We start from the raw sequence: 19,911 nt of genomic DNA, 5'->3' as shown, positions 1-19,911 counted from the left end.
TGAACTGTTTTGCCACAGGATTAATTGTATGTTCCTATTTCTGTACATCTGTCTGTTTCCAGACGGGAGCCTTGCTGAGTGCCTTTGTTCAGTTATGCCACATTTCTACACCTTTGGCAGAGAAGACTTGGATACAGCTATTTTCACGACTTTGGAAAATCTTGTCTGACAGACAGCAACATGTGAGAACCTCTCTCTCTCTCCCATTTGCAGATTCCTCTTTGTAAATGACTGCTGTTACAGGAAAATGTGGTGACTTTGTTTACTAGCTTTGAGATATTTGCCATTCTCAGCCTGTTGAATGCTGTGTACCTGTATCAATACATCTTTTGAAAGAAATAGGGCCTTTCATTTTACAAAGAGAAATGTACTTATTCAAGTGTTGTTCCCTGTACTAAAGAGATGTTAAATCTGATTTCTCTAATTGAAGAATCTGAATAGACTGATAGTATAATGTTTTTTCTTCTAGGCTCTAGCAGGGGAAATAAGCCCTTTCTTGTGCAGTGGAAGCCATCAGGTGCAGAGGGATTGCCAGCCAAGTGCCCTGAACTGCTTTGTGGAAGCAATGTCACAGTGTGTTCCTCCCATTCCCATCAGACCTTGTGTCCTGAAATACCTGGGGAAGACTCACAACCTCTGGTTTCGTTCTACACTCATGCTGGAACATCAAGCCTTTGAAAAAGGACTCAGTCTGCAGATTAAGCCTAAACAGACAACAGAATTTTATGAGCAGGAAAGCATAACTCCTCCTCAACAGGTAGTGTTATATTTATTGAAATACCTTATGAAATATGGAGAGGAAAACCTAACACTGACAAGTCCTCCACTAAACCATGTCCCCAAGTGTCACATTTTACATGTATTTTAAATACCTCCAAGGACAGTAACTCTAGCACTACCCTGGGCAGCCTGTTCCACTGCTTTACAACCTTTTCAGTAAAGATATTTTTCATAATATCAAATCTAAACCTCCCCTGGTGCAACTTGAAGCTGTTTCCTCGTCCTATTGTATTATTGACTTGTTTAAAAATTTTGGTTTTTTATGATTTGATCTGTTGTTTTAGGGAAGATAGGCAAGAGTCAGTGTACAAGCCTTAGGATGTTTTTGTCATGCAGTGTTGTTTTCAGTACATGGTTCTTACTAATTTCTTGCCTTTAGAGTTTAAAAAAAAATTATTAAGTTTTATAGGCCTTTCTCTGTTTCCATGTTTCTCTCAGCTTGTCTTAGTGTAGAACATGGGGTTTGCTACCTACTGTGCTTTATAAAGACAGCTTAACTGTGGAGAAATATGTGTTCTTAACCTTGCAGGAAATCCTGGATTCCCTTGCTGAGCTCTACTCTTTGTTGCAAGAGGAGGATATGTGGGCTGGGCTGTGGCAGAAACGCTGCAAATTCCCAGAGACAGCAACAGCCATTGCCTATGAACAGCATGGCTTTTTTGAACAGGTACAGTCTTGATTTTAGAAATTATCTGAGTAGTTCTACTGTCAGGATAAATATTCTGGTCAGCAGGAAAAACCTCTGAATATTAATTATTAAGTTCAGTCTTCTAAAATGGAAAGTGCCATGGCTTCTCTGCTGTCTACAGTAGTAGTTTGAAGCCTTTTAATACTGAGGTAAGGTGAAATTTTTGTGCACACCCATCAGATTTTCATGACATTTGTCAAGCTGTCAAATAATAGCTATATTCAGGAATGAATTTAACACACTTGACTTTTTTTTTTCAAGTCTATGAAGGTTTTCTTATCACTTGTTCCTAAAAATAAAAGAGCATTGAGTTATTGTGTACACAGCAGATGGAAACCTGGAATGGTTGAATTTTCTTTAGGCACAAGAAACTTACGAAAAAGCAATGGAGAAGGCTAAAAAAGAGCACGAAAGGAGCAATGCTTCCCCTTCCATCTTCCCTGAGTACCAGCTTTGGGAAGACCACTGGATTCGGTAAGACTTGGAAGCTGATGTGGAACAAGTATTTTTACCCTGCAATAGAAGCAAAATACCCTGCTCTTGGTTTAAAGCATTAGTTATGAGAATAAACTTACCTCAGGATAGCTCAGATACAGAGAAAACCTGAGGGAATAAAAAAAGCTATTTTGTATTCCCTTAACAGAGCCTCAGAAGTGATACGGCTGAATTGCTGTAAAAATGTAATTTGCTATTGGTGGAAACAGACTGGAGTTAAAATTTGTTTTTCCTATTTAAAATGGTTGTTCTGGGAGACACAAAATGCAGCTCTTCCCTGTTCACAGATTTCTGTATTATAACTGATAATAAATAAATAAAAAAAAGTCTTCCCATCTGGATAAAACTTCTGCAGTGCTTGCAAAGCTGTTTGTAGACAAACAAATACGCAGATAATATTCTGATACACAAACATTTATTGTCACTTTTATTGAAGTTTTTGGGGTTTTTTTTGGTAACAAAATTGACACTGCATTTGTTTTTCTTAGTTGCTCAAAAGAGTTGAACCAATGGGAGCCTTTGACAGAATATGGCCAGTCCAAAGGTCACATAAATCCTTACCTGGTGCTGAAGTGTGCATGGAGGGTCTCAAACTGGATTGCTATGAAGGAGGCTCTGGTGCAGGTGAGTGAGGGGTTTTTGTGCTCATGTTTAGTCTCTCCTCATCCTGCCTTGGGTAGCTTCATTCTGACTGTTTAAGAACCATCCCATGAGAATAAGTTGGTGGTTATTGCTCTTGAGGCTGCTAGGACAGCCAGGCTGCATGGACATCTTGAGCTTCTTGGGGCCAATGGCAGACTTCTGTTGGAGTTGCCAGTAGATTGTCTGGAATTTTTTTTTAAGTGTTGTATAAGGTGTCACTTATCTAAACAAGATGGAAAACATGGCGAGGGGGTTGTGTTTGATTTGGTTTTTCTTTGGTTTGTTTTTTCTGTTTTGTTTTAATTTTAAGGAAATATGTTCTCTGTTCATGGTAGGTAGAGTTGTTCAGCTGATGAGTTAATATAGAAACATTAACCAGATGTAAAACTGAAATCTAAAAGGTGAGAATACTGCATGAAATCACAGGTGGAATGGAGCTTGCAGATCTTTCTTGCACTGTTGTATACAGTGGGGCAATACTGGAATTACTCTGCTAAAGATGCCAGAATTTGCAATAAAAGGGTGAAGTACGTATTTAAAATACAATGTGAAGCCAAATGTCTAAGCAGCAAACTGCAAATGCAACAAAAACTGTCTTATGGGTACTATTTACATTTTAATTAATTTCTTTTGTTCTTCTAACACTTAGTATTCTGTGTCCTATTTAAGTATGCAGCTTCAGAGGCTAAGTATAGAAACATTTGAGAAAGCTTTAAAGCCTAAAATAAGAACTATATTGTACAGTATATTATAAGCCTTGGGCTTGAAGAGAGTGAAATAGATCATATCTGACAGCTTCTGGTTTTGGACAATTGCAAGTTGAGTGGAAGTGACAACCCTGAGTAAGTGCTGATATGCTGTAGCTGCAGTTGTATTAAATGAAGTATTTTCAGTAATGAGACATTTATTTTATGACTGAGGAGAAGATGCTGCTGAAGCCATAAATGGAGCCTTTGTGACTCTACTCAAGTTCTTGTAAAAGTGTCAGCACGTGTTTGCATAAATATTGGGATCTAAAAGAATAATTGATTCTATGCTGCTGTACCTCACTACTCCAATTATATTGATATTCTTTAATGTGGCTGTTTTTTGTCAAGTTCCATGGTTGATTCACAAGAGAGGCCAGGGATGATGGCAAATATCTATCAGTTTTCGTAAATCTTTGTGAAAGATTTTTAATAATCTACCCATTAAAGTTGAGCTATTAAAACAGCAAGTAGCCCTTGATAGGACCCAAGACTCATTTCCATTTGCTCACACTGCCATTGTGTTTAATGATCCAGTAGATAACATAATAAAGAAGGAGATGATTTTCACTGTGTAAGTGTAAGGATGCTACCTGGCACTTTCTCTTTGCTGGTTCAGGCATAAAAGTCAGCTGAGGATAACAGGAATAACAATTGTAATGGTCACCATACAGTTTATCAGCAGGAGGATAATGTAGGGGGATTTCTGTGTTGCACATCAAACCATTAAGAGCTTGATGTAATGTGGAGGAAAAAGAGGTGAGAAAGTTGTAGATTAAAGGCCTGCAGTGTCAGCTGGTGAGCACTGGCTCAGTGCAAGTTTGCTGCAAAGTGCTCACAGAATTTAGGTGCTGTACAATTCAAGTGCTTTGCTGGGTTTAGATGCCATATTTCTACTGTTCCAGAATTCTGAGGAAATGGTTTAAAATTATTTTATAAATTATTTTAGCACTGTGACCTGACTTTGCACCTGTGCTCAGGAATTACTTTAACATATGAGAAGTTGGTTGTGATTACTTGAAAAAATATCAGCTGTTTATTTTCATAAATTTAGCAATGCCCCAGAGCAGACAGGGAGTACAATGTTGCATGATGTAGGACAGGTAGGCACAGGATCCTTTTAGGTAAGAAGTTGCCATTACATGTTCTGCATTTCAGATATGGTGTGTGTTATCTGCTGATAAGCATCTTTTGGCTTTGTGCAGGGTGAATTGTTTGCTGTGAGCATCCTGCTCCTGTGGCAGGGCTGCTTTGGGCTGGCTCAGCTCTTTGAGATGCATTACACTTGTCAGAATAAAAATACCCCAGCAGTAGATTGGGCATGGGTGCTTCTTCTCTTGTGCTGAATTGGCAATTCATGTGCTAGCCTGCCCTTGCCAGTAACTTTAGGAGAGCTGAAACTCCTCTAGTGACATAAATGTTAGTACTTCAATCAGATGTTTTTAAGAAACGAGATTATTTTTAAAACATCAAAGTTGTTTATTTAAGAAAGCTTAAAAAAATTATCTGTTTGAGTAGGAAGGATCTTTACTGGATGTTTTTCCATGACCAGGTGGAGCTGAGTTGTCCAAAGGAGATGGCCTGGAAGGTGAACATGTACAGGGGGTACCTGGCCATCTGCCACCCCGAGGAGCAGCAGCTGAACTTCATCGAGCGCCTGGTGGAGATGGCGAGCAGCCTGGCCATCCGCGAGTGGCGGCGCCTGCCCCATGTCGTGTCCCACGTCCACACCCCCCTGCTCCAGGTAACAGCAGAGCTCTTAGCTCCAGGGGTCCTTCAGCAGCAGGTCTCAGAACTGTTGGTAGCTGCAAGTGTGAAATATTTTAGTGTATATCATATATATATATATATATATTTAGTGCTGATAGTTTTTGTATCGTGGCATTTCTTTTTTTGAAGTTGCAGAATGTGTGTTTCTGTTTCTTCAAAGTACTTGTTGCTTATCAGGAAGAGCTCGTAAGTGATTAAACTCACCTTTTTTCGGATCTCCAGAAATACTTTTGGGAAGCACCTGGTACAATTCTGATTGTATGGAATATATAGTTTAACTATTATGTGAAATGAAATAATGTGTATTACATGTGGAGAAACAAATGGTGGTGTCCTTTGAAACTTTCACTCACATTTTACCATAACAAAAATGGATTTCTGTTTCCTTTTGAAATGTATAAAATATCAGCGCCCTGTTGTTTTCTCTATGATTTAATCATGTAAATAACTAATTTTCAACTGCAAGAGAAGAATTTTTGAGAGTAGATGTTTTATTGACAAGTATAATCAAACAGAAGTAGATACCTAAATCCATCTTTAAAAAATCTGATTTGGCCTAGAGTTACTTTCAGAAGATTCTTAAAAATGAACCTTGTCTCCTCTGATGTGTGTGGAACCAGTGTGGAAGTGGGGCTGAGGCAGGATCGTGCTGGGCTTGGCAGTGTGGGATTTAGGCAAAACATTCCATTCATTTGACATTTAGGCTTTGTCCCTGTTTAGGTACCCTATAAATATATACCTGACAAAGCTCTTGTTCCTGTGGAGGGAACCTTTCATCTCCAGGGGAGAAACTGTGGAATAGCTTAGTTTTCATAATGGATGATTTCTTGATGGGCCATTGCTCAGAGATCTGACACTGAGCCCTGTTTGTGGAAGTGCAGAGGACTTTGCTTTGAGTTCTCTTTGATACAGAGGCCTCTGTGATTCTGTTGAAGATCAGTGGTTTCATTCTGTGTGTGTGATTCATAACCAATCTACACCATATATGAAGTGACCTCTATAAAATGATTGCTCCTGTGGGTAGGGCTCACACAGCAACTCATACCTTTGAATTTTTATAATATAAATTGATGCATCAGATAAAGTGAATGAATATGGAATTTTTCTCCATATTCAGAAGAAGTTATCAAGTAAATAAGTCGAATTTGTGAGCTCACACAATACCATTAGATGGCTTCTCCATGAATGTAATTCCTTCCTGCTAAGATTTCACCTATATGTCAAATTGCACCCCCCTCCCCTACTCAGGAATGGCAGCATCTGCAGCAGGAAAAGATTAATATTGCTAAATAAACTATTTAAGTGCTTTCAGATATCAATTAAAACAAGCTTTTAAAACAATCTAATATGTATATATCCCTCGTGAAGAAATGATAAATTAGTCAGTGACTGACAGAGGTACAAATGCAGCCTTGAATTTGCACTGCAGTAATTACTTTTTTTTAAAATATCAGATAGTATGTGATTAAATACCCATGAGAAAATTAAATTTATGTGATGAATGGGTGTGGGATGAAGGTTAAGCTATTGTGAGAGCTGATACGGAGATGATTGTAGGAAAATATTACTTTAATTTATTTTGTTTCAAGAGATTTCACTCTATAAATTTGGACTGCCTTCTTTTTTTTCTCACATAGTTATCTCATTTGGTTGATTAACAGTGAATACAACTGTTATCTACCAAGTGGTAGCTTAGAGAATATACACTAGTTTTATTGTACTACAGGTAATTAAATTCCATTAAAGTTTGTGGGCCTTTTCTTCAGGTGGTCGAAGTTTTAACAAACTGTCTAGTTCCTTTAGGGGGTTCGAGACTGCTGCCATCTTCTGTTTGTTCCTTATTTATATTGTTTATGTTTTCTAGGCAGCACAGCAAATAATTGAACTTCAGGAAGCAGCCCAAATAAACGCAGGACTGCAACCAACTAATCTGGGGAGGAACAACAGCTTACATGATATGAAGACTGTTGTCAAGACTTGGAGGAACAGGTTACCTATTGTGTCAGATGATTTATCCCACTGGAGCAGCATTTTCATGTGGAGACAGCATCATTACCAGGGTAAGTCTGCCTGGTCCAGCATGCATTTGTCATACAATTTTCCAGACAACACATATTGTATTTGCAGGGATCCCCATGGCAGGGAGGAATGATGAATCTGACTCCATGTTCTCAAAAGGCTAATTTATTATCCTATGATATTATATTATATTAAAGAATACTATACTATACTAAAGAATACAGAAAGGATACTTAGAGAATGATGAAAAGATAATAAAGAAAACTCGTGGCTCTCTCCAGAGTCCTGACACAGCTTGGCCCTGATTGGCCAATGAGTCAAAATAACTCACACTGGAATCCAAAGAAACAATCACCTGTGGGTAAACAATCTCCAAACACATTCCACATGTGAGCACAACACAGGAGAAGCAAATGAGATAAAAATTGTTTTCCTTTTTCTGGGGCTTTTTCAGCTTCCCAGGAGAAAAATCTTGGGCAAAGGGATTTTTCAGAGAATGTGAATGCCGCAAACACATAAGTTCTTGGTGGCTTGATTTTGGTGAATTGTAGTTTTTATTCATTTTTCATTGAAATGTTTGATTATCTGAAGTCATCCCCATCTTAAGTCATGTGTGTTGCTGTGTAAGGTGCTGCCCTCTGTGTAACACCATTTCCAATGGCAAATTTCACCTTGCCTTCCCAGCCATTGTGACTGCCTATGAGAACAGCTCCCAGCACGACCCCAGCTCCAACAACGCCATGCTGGGCGTCCACGCCTCGGCCTCGGCCATCATCCAGTACGGGAAGATCGCGCGCAAGCAGGGCCTGGTCAACGTGGCCCTGGACATCCTGAGCCGCATCCACACCATCCCCACCGTGCCCATCGTGGACTGCTTCCAGAAGATCCGGCAGCAGGTCAAGTGCTACCTGCAGCTGGCTGGAGTCATGGGCAAAAACGAGTGCATGCAGGTAGGGCAGCTTTGCTCCTGAAGCTGTGGTCGGGTCCTGTAACCCCACGAGCCATCAGATGCATTGATCTAAACAAGCTGCCAGTATCCAGAGCAGGGGCTGGGTTGCCTTGGCCATGTTATACCATGAAGGGAGTGTTGTTTTGAGTCATGCTGGCAGTCCAAAGCAGTTAATGTCCTCTGTGAACTGGGCATTGTGAATACATTAAAAATTAGCTGAGAGTAGGTTTTTTGAAATCTTACAAGATGGATAAATGGAAGGTCTTTAAAAATGGCATTATTTGTAATGGGGAAAAACAACACTGTGTCTGACTCATGAGAGATGGATGTTGTCAAACTGAAGTAGAATTGTATGTGTTGAAAAGGAAAAAGTGTGATTTTTAGGCAAAACCCCCTGGTATGTGGTTGACCAGCAAATGAACCTTGTAATATAACATAAGTATAACATAAACAAGGTGGGAAGATAACCTGCTAAATGTTGTCTGTAGTATTTGGTTTGCACAGCCCAGTGGAAACTTAAAATTGTCAGTCTGTATTTTTTAAAATGAAAATGAAATACTTGAAAGTCATGCTATTTAAATTTCAAGAGAATATTTTGGCTGTTGTTTTATAGCACTTTCATTTACCAAGCCTTCCCTTTTAAAAGACTTTTCTCACTAAGGCTTTTTTAACAGGGTCTTGAAGTTATTGAATCAACCAATCTGAAGTACTTCACCAAGGAGATGACTGCAGAGTTTTATGCTTTAAAGGGAATGTTCTTGGCACAGATTAACAAGTGAGTATGCTGGCTGCAAGAGGCACTAGCACACATCTGAAAAAAAATACAGTTGAAGTATTCAACAGAGTATTTGAGCAGAAAAGCCATTCCCTATCTTTTTACCAGCCTACAATTTCTCACTGCTGTGTAAGAAAGTAAAAGTATCTGTGAGAGTTCCTTTGCAGTTTGGAGATTTAATGATTGGTCCTATATTGAAGCCTTGTAGTAGTAGTAATGGTTTTGCTTTGCACTGACAGGCATTTACTATTCTGAGGAAGATCTCTCTTTAATTCAATAAATAAATAGCTCATCAATCAAATTTTGTTTGGTAATGCCAAAAAGACCCCTTCAGATTTCAAGAGCACTTAGTGGGCATGGGATTTAATGACAATTTTGTTATGTGTTACATATGGGTAGAGTAATTCCTTTACCATTGCATTGTGGCCACTTATAGAATGAAATCCATCAGGTCTCAAGCTGTACACTGCAACTTCACATAGCAATTCAAGTCAGGAAATTATTAATATCTTCTTCTGTGGATACAAGAGAGAATTTTAAGTAGGCAGAATGCAATTACTTGGATGGAAAGTACAGTAGGCTTTTATATGGTCACTGGCTTAATTGTAGTTGAGATGTAAAGAGAAGAAAGTGTGCCTCCCCATATTGTTAAATTTTTAAAAATTCTTGCAGAAAATTGTCTCTGTTCCTTCAGGATTAAATGGGTAAAGGTTTCTGTTTAAAAATGTGGTTCTGATGTACTTACAATTTCTTAATCTTACCAAAAACCACACAAGCATTTTTTAGCACTGCAGTTGAGGTCAGGAATTTAGGAAGGTTTTAGTCAGGACCAGTGGCAGTGTTGAACTGAAAATGGGACTGCTGATTGATTACCTGTGTGTCAAAGAAACTGAAGTTAAAGGTCACCTCTGCTCCTGCATCCTCCTGTGCTGCTCATTGGCTGGGCAAGGTGATAGAAACCATTTTAAAAAAATCACCTCAGGTGTCAAGAGTGATGGATTGTAGAGTGGGAGAAAGAAAAACGGACAGAGAAGTTCCTTTTTTATAAAGGAGCAGTAGTGATACAAAGTCATCCATCAGGCTGCTGCTGGCCTGGCTCACTTCAAACCTTCATCCAGGGTGCAGGGAGCTTCTGAAAGCAAGGACATTAATGTAGCAAAAAACTAACACATGACAGACAAAGCTGTTTTCCTTTTTAGACTTATGCCTCAGTAGCTGGTACTTAATTTAGTATGATAATCCTCCAAGCTAATATTGTTATGTTAAAAATATATTACAAGTAATTTAAAAAAAATGAGTCAAACAAGCATTATGTTACTTTGATATTGGTTATTTCAATGCTTATTCTGCAAGGGAGAAGTGAAGCTCTTGCTGTTCATAAAGAGTCTTGAAAAACTTTAAATTTCTTCATTTTGATAATGCTTATGTGAGTTTTTTCATCCTTTAATTTTATGCCTAAGAACTAACATAGATTCAGGGGCTGTATATATATTGGGATCAATCATGCCAAATTTTGGACTTGTGACACTTGAGGAAACAGGGAGAAAACCTCAGAAGTAACAAACAAATAATCTTTTGGTTACCCAGAATTGTGTGATTAACCTTCAAATTCCTTCACTTTTTCTGTTGAAAAAAAGAAACTATTGTAGCTGGTGGGATGAGGACCTGACTGTTTCCAGAAAATGTTGGGTGTAAAATTTTTCATGACTTCTCTGGAAAAGGAGATAAGTAAGATGCCTTCCTCTAAAAGATAACTTAAATAACATGTTCTCAACGTTCTTTACTCCTTTTCTGCCCAGTGGAGCAGCATGTTTAAATGATTTTGCTTCACTCCCCTTGTGTTATTATTTGCTCTTCTTTGTCCCAGTTTCACTGCTTGGGTTTCCACTGCAGTGCCCTGGGAGATTTTTTTATTTTTTTTAAGGGAGTATGTGAGATTTTTAACACTTATGAGACTGTTTTCATGATGAAGCATTTACTTTTGGTGTGCTGAACTGCAAGGAAAGCAATGACAAAACAGTTGTAAGGGACCTTATTAAAAGGTGTCACTGAGTATTAAGAAATTAATTGCTTGCCCTATCAGAAATCTGACTTACACCAGCAAACAGCTACTAAATCACATAAAACTCATATTCCTACTTGTCACCATGCAGGTCTGAGGAAGCAAACAAGGCTTTTTCTGCAGCTGTGCAAATGCATGACGTGCTGGTGAAGGCGTGGGCCATGTGGGGGGATTACCTGGAGAACATCTTTGTGAAGGAGAGGCAGCTGCACCTGGGGGTGTCTGCCATCACCTGCTACCTGCACGCCTGCCGCCACCAGAACGAGAGCAAATCCAGGAAATACTTAGCAAAGGTGAGGGCTGGGGGGCTAAAACAACACCCAGAGCTTCACCCCCTTAGGAAGGGCTGGGAGGGTGTTCAGTGCTCAAGTTTTTGCAATTAGAGGAAGGGTTACTGAGGGAAAGCTTTAATTTAGATGGAGGGGCTGTGTGTGGTTGCTCATAACTCATTTTGGGGGTTTTTATGGCAGTGGGATGTCTGGATTTTCCTTTAGATGTGGAACCTTTCTGTAGGAGGAAAAGGACAAACCACATACAGCATTTCTACTACTCAGAAAATTTCCTTACTTGAAAAAAAGCATCCGTTGGTGCTTTAAAAAGTAACATAATTTGAGGTCTGTTTATCATTACTATGGATAAATAATATTGATGTTTACCTAAGTATTATATTTTATTCTAGAAAAGCATTTTCTGTACAGTTTTACTCTGAAATTCAGCAAAATTTTGGCCAAAAAAAGCTATTTGTGTTGTATGTTTTTCAGTTTGGGGATATTTAATCTCTCTCATGAAGAAAATTGAAAAATTGTACCAGACCAGGGAAGACAATCTGTTCTGACCATGAAACAAACACAGAAAATATTGTCTGAGATTAAAAAGGTGGCCTCAACAGCACTCTGAAGTTTATTATTCTCCCTGTCTGGTTGCATAATAGTTAATGATTTTTAGTCAATGTTTAATATATTTAATTTCAATTAAACTAGGGGTGGACAGTTAAAATAATTAAGAACACCCAAAGAAATAATCAACTTCCTGTATCAAGGTTCATTTATCTGAGTTGCGTATTTTAGGTTCTATAAAATTGCCCAAATTTTTATCCACACCCCCAGCCAAAACCCCAAAGAATTTCTGGAATGCAGTCATATTCATTTGCTCTTTTCTGTCTTCATAGTAAGGAGTACACTTACATTTAGTTTTTACATCCTTTAAATATTATTTCTGAGGGAAAAATAGCATTGGCCAGGTACAATGATTGTAAGTTCTTGTCTCTGAGGCAGCTTTAAAACGTTCAAGGACTCCACAGTCATATTAATAAAATATTTCTGCTTTTGTGCATCGTAATGATTGATGTGTATTAAATTTAAGCACTGAGAGATCCTCTTGAAATTCTCTCCTAGGTTCTTTGGCTGCTGAGTTTTGATGATGATAAGAACACCTTGGCAGATGCAGTGGACAAGTATTGTATTGGTGTCCCACCCATCCAGTGGCTGGCCTGGATCCCACAGCTGCTGACGTGCCTGGTTGGCTCAGAGGGCAAACTCCTCCTCAACCTCATCAGTCAGGTACTGAAGATAATCTCTAATTCCTTTTTGTCCATAATCTTCATTTGTGAGGTGACACATGAATATTATTTGAAGAAAATTACAAAAATGCCAAGCTTTACGAATGGTATTGTTTGCAACTGTTGATGTGTTAAAAAATGGTAATTTCTGCCTTTAAGCAGGATATTTTAAATTTCAAAGTGAGTTTTACTCAGTGAGATTAAATCCAGTGAAATTGTATCCTTATTTGCATAAGGCATTCTAGCTCTCCCTCTGGAATTCTATTTAAGGTATTTTTGTGAATGGTATAGAACACATAAAATACATAGTTAAAAATGCTTGTAATGTAGGAGTAAAGTTTGGTTAGCTTTAGTAGCTTAAGGGCAGATTCTGTCTGGAAGTGTTTTGGCATTTGTTCATTCAGGTTGATATAAAACAGTGAAGTTCCATTAATGCACAGCTGGCCATGGGAAGTTCTCATAATACCTGAATTCCAGGCCTGCACTGCTCCACTGTTTCCTGGAAACTGGCACAGGACAACCATTGTGCTGAATTCCTCACAGAACTCCTTTCTTTCCCTCCCCTCTTGGTTTTTGAGATATGAACTTACTGACCATGCAGGTCCCTTCCACTTCAGGGTATTCTATCCTGTGAGATTGAGCTCCTTTTATCCTGTCCCCTGTCTTTGCTCTTTCAGACCTCTAAGAATGTGAGTTTTTGTAGCTAGAGAATGTCCATTTGTGTTGGCATGGCTGTACACAGCTCTGGATATGCACAGTCTGTATGTGCACAGGTGCTCATGTTCCCTTCCCTCCCTCTTCATAAAATTAAAATGTAACTTTGGAGACCATGCTGCCAAGCAGCTTAAGATGCCAAAGTAGGTAAGGCAAACTTTGATGGGTGTTGCTTGGTATTGTCTGGCAACACCAGTGTGCTCTACTGACTTCTGGCAGAAAATACTCATTTCATCACTTTGTAGACACATTGTTTGTTGACATCTGTATAAAATTTGTAGAAGTAAGTGTTTTCTCAGAAGTCATACACTAGTTGGAGCTTAGACTTGTAAGTATCACAGATACTTCTGTTTGTCTTACCTTTAAACTTTAGGTACATAGAAAAAGTATGAAATCAAAAAATACCATATTTTCTGTGTTACTGTTTTAAAACTCCACAATTCTCTTCAAGTAGCTTTTTGAGTTACAGCATGTAGCATGTGTGTGTCAGGTTAAGTATCAGATTACTGAAGGCTTCAATCCCATTGCTACATTTCCACCACTTACCATATATCCATTTAGGTGGAGAAGGATCTATGATTTAGTAAAATTGTGGCTGAAGAGGCTTCAAATGATGTCTTAAGATGTGCTCTACTGCAGGTAGTAGACACATGGTTTCCTTCCTTTAATAGATACTGAGATTTACAGATTTAAATGGGATGTTGAATGTCAACATCTCTTTAGGGCTGTTTTTTTTAATGGAAGCCATAAAATCCTGGTTTTATTTTTGGGTGCAGTTGGTATCCCCTTACATTAAGTGCCACAATTAGGTGGAGTAAAGTTACTCTCTAATGGGCTTTCTTATCAAGTATGGTGGGGCTTGCTGGGAATTGTGGCCTAATTTAAAGACCAACTGCTGTCATCATGTCTGTTTTTCTTCCATTATGCACATGAGTAAGATCTTTGAGCTGGCCCAGCTGGAGCTCTGACATTATGTTGCTTTCAGGTTTATTAGGCAATATGATCTGGAAACCCTAATTAGGTAATGTCTTAACAGTGTGTGCAGGGAGCTACCAATTCATCCTCTTCAGGTTCCTGTTACTGAAAGAATCTTTAATTTCCATAAGCTGTTATTTAACACAAAGAGCTGATTATTCCTGAATTGGACTCATTTACAAGAGAATCTGTGTGTGTTGATGTGATCTGTAGTCAGTATTCCTTAACTGAGAAACGTGTGTCTCCAAATAGGTGGGAAGAGTCTATCCCCAGGCTGTTTATTTCCCTATCAGGACCCTCTATTTGACCTTGAAGATAGAACAGCGAGAGCGCTACAAGAGCGGTGAGTTTGGTCCTCACGGAATTGTTTGGGCTCTTTGGAACTTAATTGTTTCACTGGATATTACAGAGAAAACAGATTCTCCAGAAAACATACCAACTTAACAAGGCTAAGGAAGAAAACTCTTGATAAGCTCTGCTTGCATTGATTTGTTTCTGTGGAGTTAAACGTGCACATGGCTTGAGATGGCTTGAATTTTCTTGGATAAAATACTCACCAAGAGGAGTTCCATCTCTTTCATTCTCATATCACCCTAATTTTTGAGAATCACATGTTCTTTACTGGATGTTTTTCTTGATAAATTTGTGGAGAAGTAGAAAATTCTTGGTTTATAAATACAGGAGAACGTCACAGGTTTTTAAGATTCTCTAGGCTAATTTTCATTGGAAGCATGAACCATGCAACATTTAGGGGCCACACTTAAAAAATTGTATCTCCATAATAACTTCTTATGGTGAATTTTCAAGTAAAATGAGCATCTCAATGCTCATAAAAGCAATGTTGGCTTTGAGAAATGTTTGGGAAATGGGAAAAGCATTCAGCAACTTGCACAACAACTGTTTTCCCAAGAACAAATCACATCTGGAATAGTTATGTCAAATGATTCCACAGAATTTAGTTGTTCTTTTGTCCCACATAATTTCCTGGGAATCCTGGGAGAGCTACTTGAAGAACTCTCATTTCAGTTTCTGTGTTCTTTATTACAAAGTACATTGTTTATTTAATTGCCCTTTCCCTTTGGGAATTAGTTCACTAAACTTCTGTATAAAATTGAAAGGGCACTAATTAAATAATGTTTTATTTTTGTTTGGGTACTCTTTTGCAGAAGGAGATGCCCACATACCCTCATAATTTATTCTTTTTCAGCAATATTAAAATATTTCCCTGTAGGTTCTGCCAAAAACCAGTGCTGGGTGGGTGGGTTGTGTGAGTTATTGGGGGTCATCTGATAAAGCAAAACTGCTTAATCACTGTCTGATGGAGTTGTCATGCTAGAGATGGTTTGTGCTAAAAGATACAGACTATGACAGTTTCTGTTGTTGGCATCAACACATTTATTCTTTAGTTATGTGTGAAAGGTCTCCCCCAAAGGGGAGGGAAAAAATTGCCCATAATTGAAATAATTTGAATATGAAACAATGTCTATTACTTCAAGAGTTTAGGTTGGTGATGTAAAAGCTACACTCCTATGTGGTTTTGAAGTGTGTTTATTTTGCTTAAATGTTGGCAAGTCCGTACCACCAAATAGCATTTGGTGCAGAGTTTTCTCTAAAAAACCCCAATTTTCTTTCCAAAAAAATTCTTTCTGAAACTCAGGAATACATAATTAATATTTAATGTAAATCTCAAACCAAATATTGGAACAATTAATTTTATTTCATAGAGACACATATCAAGTTCATGAAAGGTCATTCTTATTTCCTTTTTAATGTTCACTTTCCAGATTCAGGCCAGCAGCAGCCTAGTTCAGTTGGAAATCAGTCCCACTCTGCCTCAGACCCCGGGCCCATCAGAGCCACTGCCCCAATGTGGAGATGCAGCAGGATCATGCACATGCAGAGGGAATTGCATCCAACCCTTCTGTCCTCTCTGGAAGGCATTGTGGATCAGATGGTCTGGTTCAGAGAGAATTGGCATGAGGAGGTACTTGGCTTCAATGCACCTTGAATGAATGTATGGATTGTCTAAGGGAAAGTTAACTGCAAAATATTTACCCAGAATTAATTTTAAACATCAAAGTGTTTGTTTTGATTAATAAACTGATGTTTGTAGAACTGACTGTTCTGATTGGAGTTTCAGGATTTTGGTTATTTCTGGAAGCAGTACAGGGGTTTTGCAGAACTGTTAATGTGATGAATGCCTCTAGGATTTAAGCTGTTGCTCATACTAACTGAAAATGTATATTCTCACATTAAGTCTCAGAGATACCAATTTCCTTCTTGATCTGGTGGTCTGTGACAGGTGGTGATTATTACCTGAAATTTGCATTGCAACAGAGAGCAGATGGACCTGCCACTCTGCTGCTCCTTGCCTCTCAGAGTGTTGGACTACTGTTCTGTCTGCCTAGCACAGTGTTTATTTGAAGGTTTCCTAACATCACCTTTTTTTCATATATCTCAAAATATGAAATCTAAAAGTTACCTGCTGTTGAAAGAGCAAATTGTCCTTTGTGAGGCAGCATTCCCCCTGCTCAGTTTGTTGTTTGTTTGCAATGCTAATGAAATTCAGTGCTGTCATTCTGATTGACCCTCTGATGCAGTTCAGGAGTAGAGTTTTAAGCAGATGTTTCTGAAAGCATAATTCTACTATATAAAATGCAGGGGGAATGAATATTTGTTGTCAAATCAGAAGGCCTGATGTTCCTGACTATTTTGTTTTTTCTGTTTTTCATTCTTAGGTGCTCAGACAGTTGCAGCAGGGCTTGGCAAAGTGCTACTCTGTTGCCTTTGAGAAAAGTGGAGCTGTTTCAGATGCCAAAATCACTCCTCATACACTGAATTTTGTCAAGAAGTTAGTCAGCACCTTTGGAGTAGGTCTTGAGAATGTCTCTAATGTGTCCACCATGTTTTCTAGTGCAGCCTCAGAGTCACTAGCTAGGAGAGCACAGGCAACAGCTCAAGACCCCGTGTTCCAGAAGTTAAAAGGCCAATTTACAACAGGTAAATGTTTGAAACTTTTTTAAATGTTGCTTTTAATCTCAAGAAAATTTCCCCCCACAGTTCAGCTGTGAGGGCTTTCTACTTTTTTATTCCAATATCTTTCCTGAGATAAAATTCAGAAAATGGCACTTTTCTGTCATTCAGCAAACCTGAAATAATTTTGTTCCTGTCTTTTGTGCAGCAATAAATAATTCAAGTGGAAAACAGACATCAATCTAGAGAATAAATATATTGTTGTATTTTTGTTATTGAAAACTGTGGTTTGATTACATATGTGTTTAAAGAGAAATTAGATTACTTCAGTGTAATGTTTTTGCAATTTGAACAGAACTGCTGGCTGTTTGTGAGGGACAGTAATGATCTCTGTCTCTCTATGATGCCAGAATTTAATGAAATTTTCACCCCAGAACTCCAAACTGATGATTTTATGTGAAGTCTTTCAAAACAGTCTACTTCTGATGAGTAAGATTACTTTAGTGTTTTGGGTAACTAGATTATAAAAATTCTATTACCCAAATTTACATCATTGGTAAATTGAATCAATAACTTTAATCAGACCTAATAAAAAAAGATACTTAAGGAAAGTAGCTTTTTTCCTTCATTCATTTTCTCTTAACCAGTGGTTACATATTTGAGTATCTGATCTTGATTTGAAATTCTAAGAAAAGCTTGTTGACAAGCTTGATTTGTTTGGTGAAATGTGTTAAGGCCATGCAGCTCATACATGACAAAGTGACACTGATTGGCATCAGTGCTTTGGGTTGCCAGAATTTTGAGTTTTGAATAAATTCCTTGGCTTTAAATGTAACTGAGAGTGTTTGACAAGCAGACTTGAGGTGTTTTTTCAAGCATTTTGCTGATAATATTGTGAAAGGAAGGGAACTGGTGGGAATGCTGTGAAAGGGAGTGAGTTGTAGAAGTGACCCACATTTCTTGTGCATGCCATGCTTTGCACGATGTCCTTTCTGAGGCACAGCAGTTGCATGACAGCAGATAATGAAAGTCCTGAACCATATGATTAAATTTTTACTGGATGAAGTGTACTAGGAAGGGAAATGGAAGTAGAAACACTTTGTGTGTCTTTAATGGGAGCATGTAGGGGGGAAAAATCGTTGGATAATGATTAATGGGGTGAAATTTCACCAGTCCAAGTGCTGGATTCTGTACCTGGAACAGAGGAATAATGGCAGGTACAGGTGTAAATGGAGAGAGGAGAGCAGCCCTGGATCAGGGATCTGGGGATGGTTGTTGTAGATCCCTTCCAGCTGAAATGCTCCACATGAAATACAAGTTTGGACTTGATTTTGATTTTTAATAATGGTCATAGTCTTTCCATTGCAGCAGAGGTATAGCCTTATTTATTGCTGTGTTGTTGATATGCTTGGTTGGATTTGAGTTATTTCTGGTCTGTCACAGTAGCTCCTACTTCCTTTCCTGTGAGCATCAGAGAGCTCTGGGGTTTCCAAGGTGTAAAGGAAAAGTAAATAGAATGCCAGACTACAGTCTCCAATATCTGAAGTAATATTTTAAAACATTTCTAGAGAAACATTTAAGAAAGTTTAATTATGATTCAGTTACAATTTTTAGTTAAGATGTGGAGAGTATTTCCAGTATTTTTTATGCTGTTTTTATTTTTTGCATATCTTTGTGATATATAAATGGCTGTTAAGGTTTTCAGATGTTCTCTCTTAATTAAAGAATTATATGGAACAACATATAAACCAAAGTATGACATAGGCCTGGTCATAAAAATCATGTAAAGTCATCAAATGCAAAGTGTTTCTTAGTAAACTTCAGTTAAGTAACAGTAATTACTTTCTTTTTTTTGAAGATTTCGTGTTTTATTTTTCAATATGATGAAAAATGAATGTCTGCAGGGTGCACGTAATTATTTTTCTCAGTGCTGGATTAGATTTTATTTTAATCTATTACATTCAGTGTTTAAATTTACAAATTAAACGTGGGAAAACAAAAGAAATTAAACCAATCAGGATAGTTAATAATTTCTGTAATCTAATTTGTTATGCAGAAAATGAAAATAAGTGTTTTATTGATTTTACAATAACAGTAAAATATATGCAAATAACTGAATAGGATTGTAATTACTGTACTGAAAATTGCAAGAGTTTTTTAACATTACAAGAAACCAATTGTAGAATGTGCCTGATGTGTCCTTCTGTCACACCACAATGTCCATGTTTGTTTTTCCTGCTCTCAGTATCAGTTGCATTTGGATGATGGACAAATAATTACAGTGGTTGCCTTTCATTTCAAAAGTGTCCAAGCTAAGGAGCTGTCTTGGAGTAAACTTTTTGTCAATTATTCCCAGATTAATGTTGACAGCTATGGTTTATAGACACTTTCAGCAGGGTTTGGTTGCATAATCATTTCCATCAACATCAGAGTTGTATTTTGATTCCTGTTTGGAGCCACTGGAGATTCTCACACCATTTCATACATTCTGAATTCTTTGTCTGTAGCAGTCTGGATTGTTTATCTATCCTAATGTTGTATTATAAAAACAAATTTTACTTTGAATTTTTTTTCTAGAACTTCAAATGCATAGTTCTTTGACCATCTGTTCTTTGTTCTTTCCTTTTCTGCTAAACCTTTTGACATCAAAGAAAAGAAAATGCTGAAAAATGCTCCCTTTGAGATCTCTCTCAGCAGTGAAAGCAGCAGAAAAGCTGCCTCAATTGTCCTTTTGTGGGCAGATGATAGTTTAGAGTTTGGATCAG

At 37.9% G+C, this 19,911-nt stretch overlaps 1 protein-coding gene across 3 annotated transcripts in view; it reads left to right on the top strand.

Moving 5' to 3' along the window:
* TRRAP (transformation/transcription domain associated protein) overlaps positions 1–19,911 on the top strand; it is a 77,035-nt gene that overhangs the window by 46,266 nt on the left and 10,858 nt on the right. For all 3 annotated transcript variants that reach the window (XM_077186647.1, XM_054643509.2, XM_077186646.1), the window contains 14 exons: positions 63–182; positions 470–757; positions 1,310–1,447; positions 1,830–1,942; positions 2,452–2,587; positions 4,904–5,095; positions 6,986–7,181; positions 7,825–8,090; positions 8,764–8,864; positions 11,018–11,219; positions 12,321–12,485; positions 14,426–14,516; positions 15,958–16,157; positions 16,912–17,173. In XM_077186647.1, the coding sequence (XP_077042762.1) occupies positions 63–182; positions 470–757; positions 1,310–1,447; positions 1,830–1,942; positions 2,452–2,587; positions 4,904–5,095; positions 6,986–7,181; positions 7,825–8,090; positions 8,764–8,864; positions 11,018–11,219; positions 12,321–12,485; positions 14,426–14,516; positions 15,958–16,157; positions 16,912–17,173 (2,470 nt within the window). The remainder of the gene's footprint in view (positions 1–62; positions 183–469; positions 758–1,309; positions 1,448–1,829; positions 1,943–2,451; positions 2,588–4,903; positions 5,096–6,985; positions 7,182–7,824; positions 8,091–8,763; positions 8,865–11,017; positions 11,220–12,320; positions 12,486–14,425; positions 14,517–15,957; positions 16,158–16,911; positions 17,174–19,911) is intronic.

The sequence above is a fragment of the Agelaius phoeniceus genome, chromosome 16 (assembly GCF_051311805.1).
Source record: "Agelaius phoeniceus isolate bAgePho1 chromosome 16, bAgePho1.hap1, whole genome shotgun sequence".
Classification (NCBI taxonomy): Eukaryota; Metazoa; Chordata; class Aves; order Passeriformes; family Icteridae; genus Agelaius; species Agelaius phoeniceus.
The sequence above is the reverse complement of the archived record's forward strand: the minus strand, read 5'-3'. Positions and strand labels throughout refer to the sequence as shown.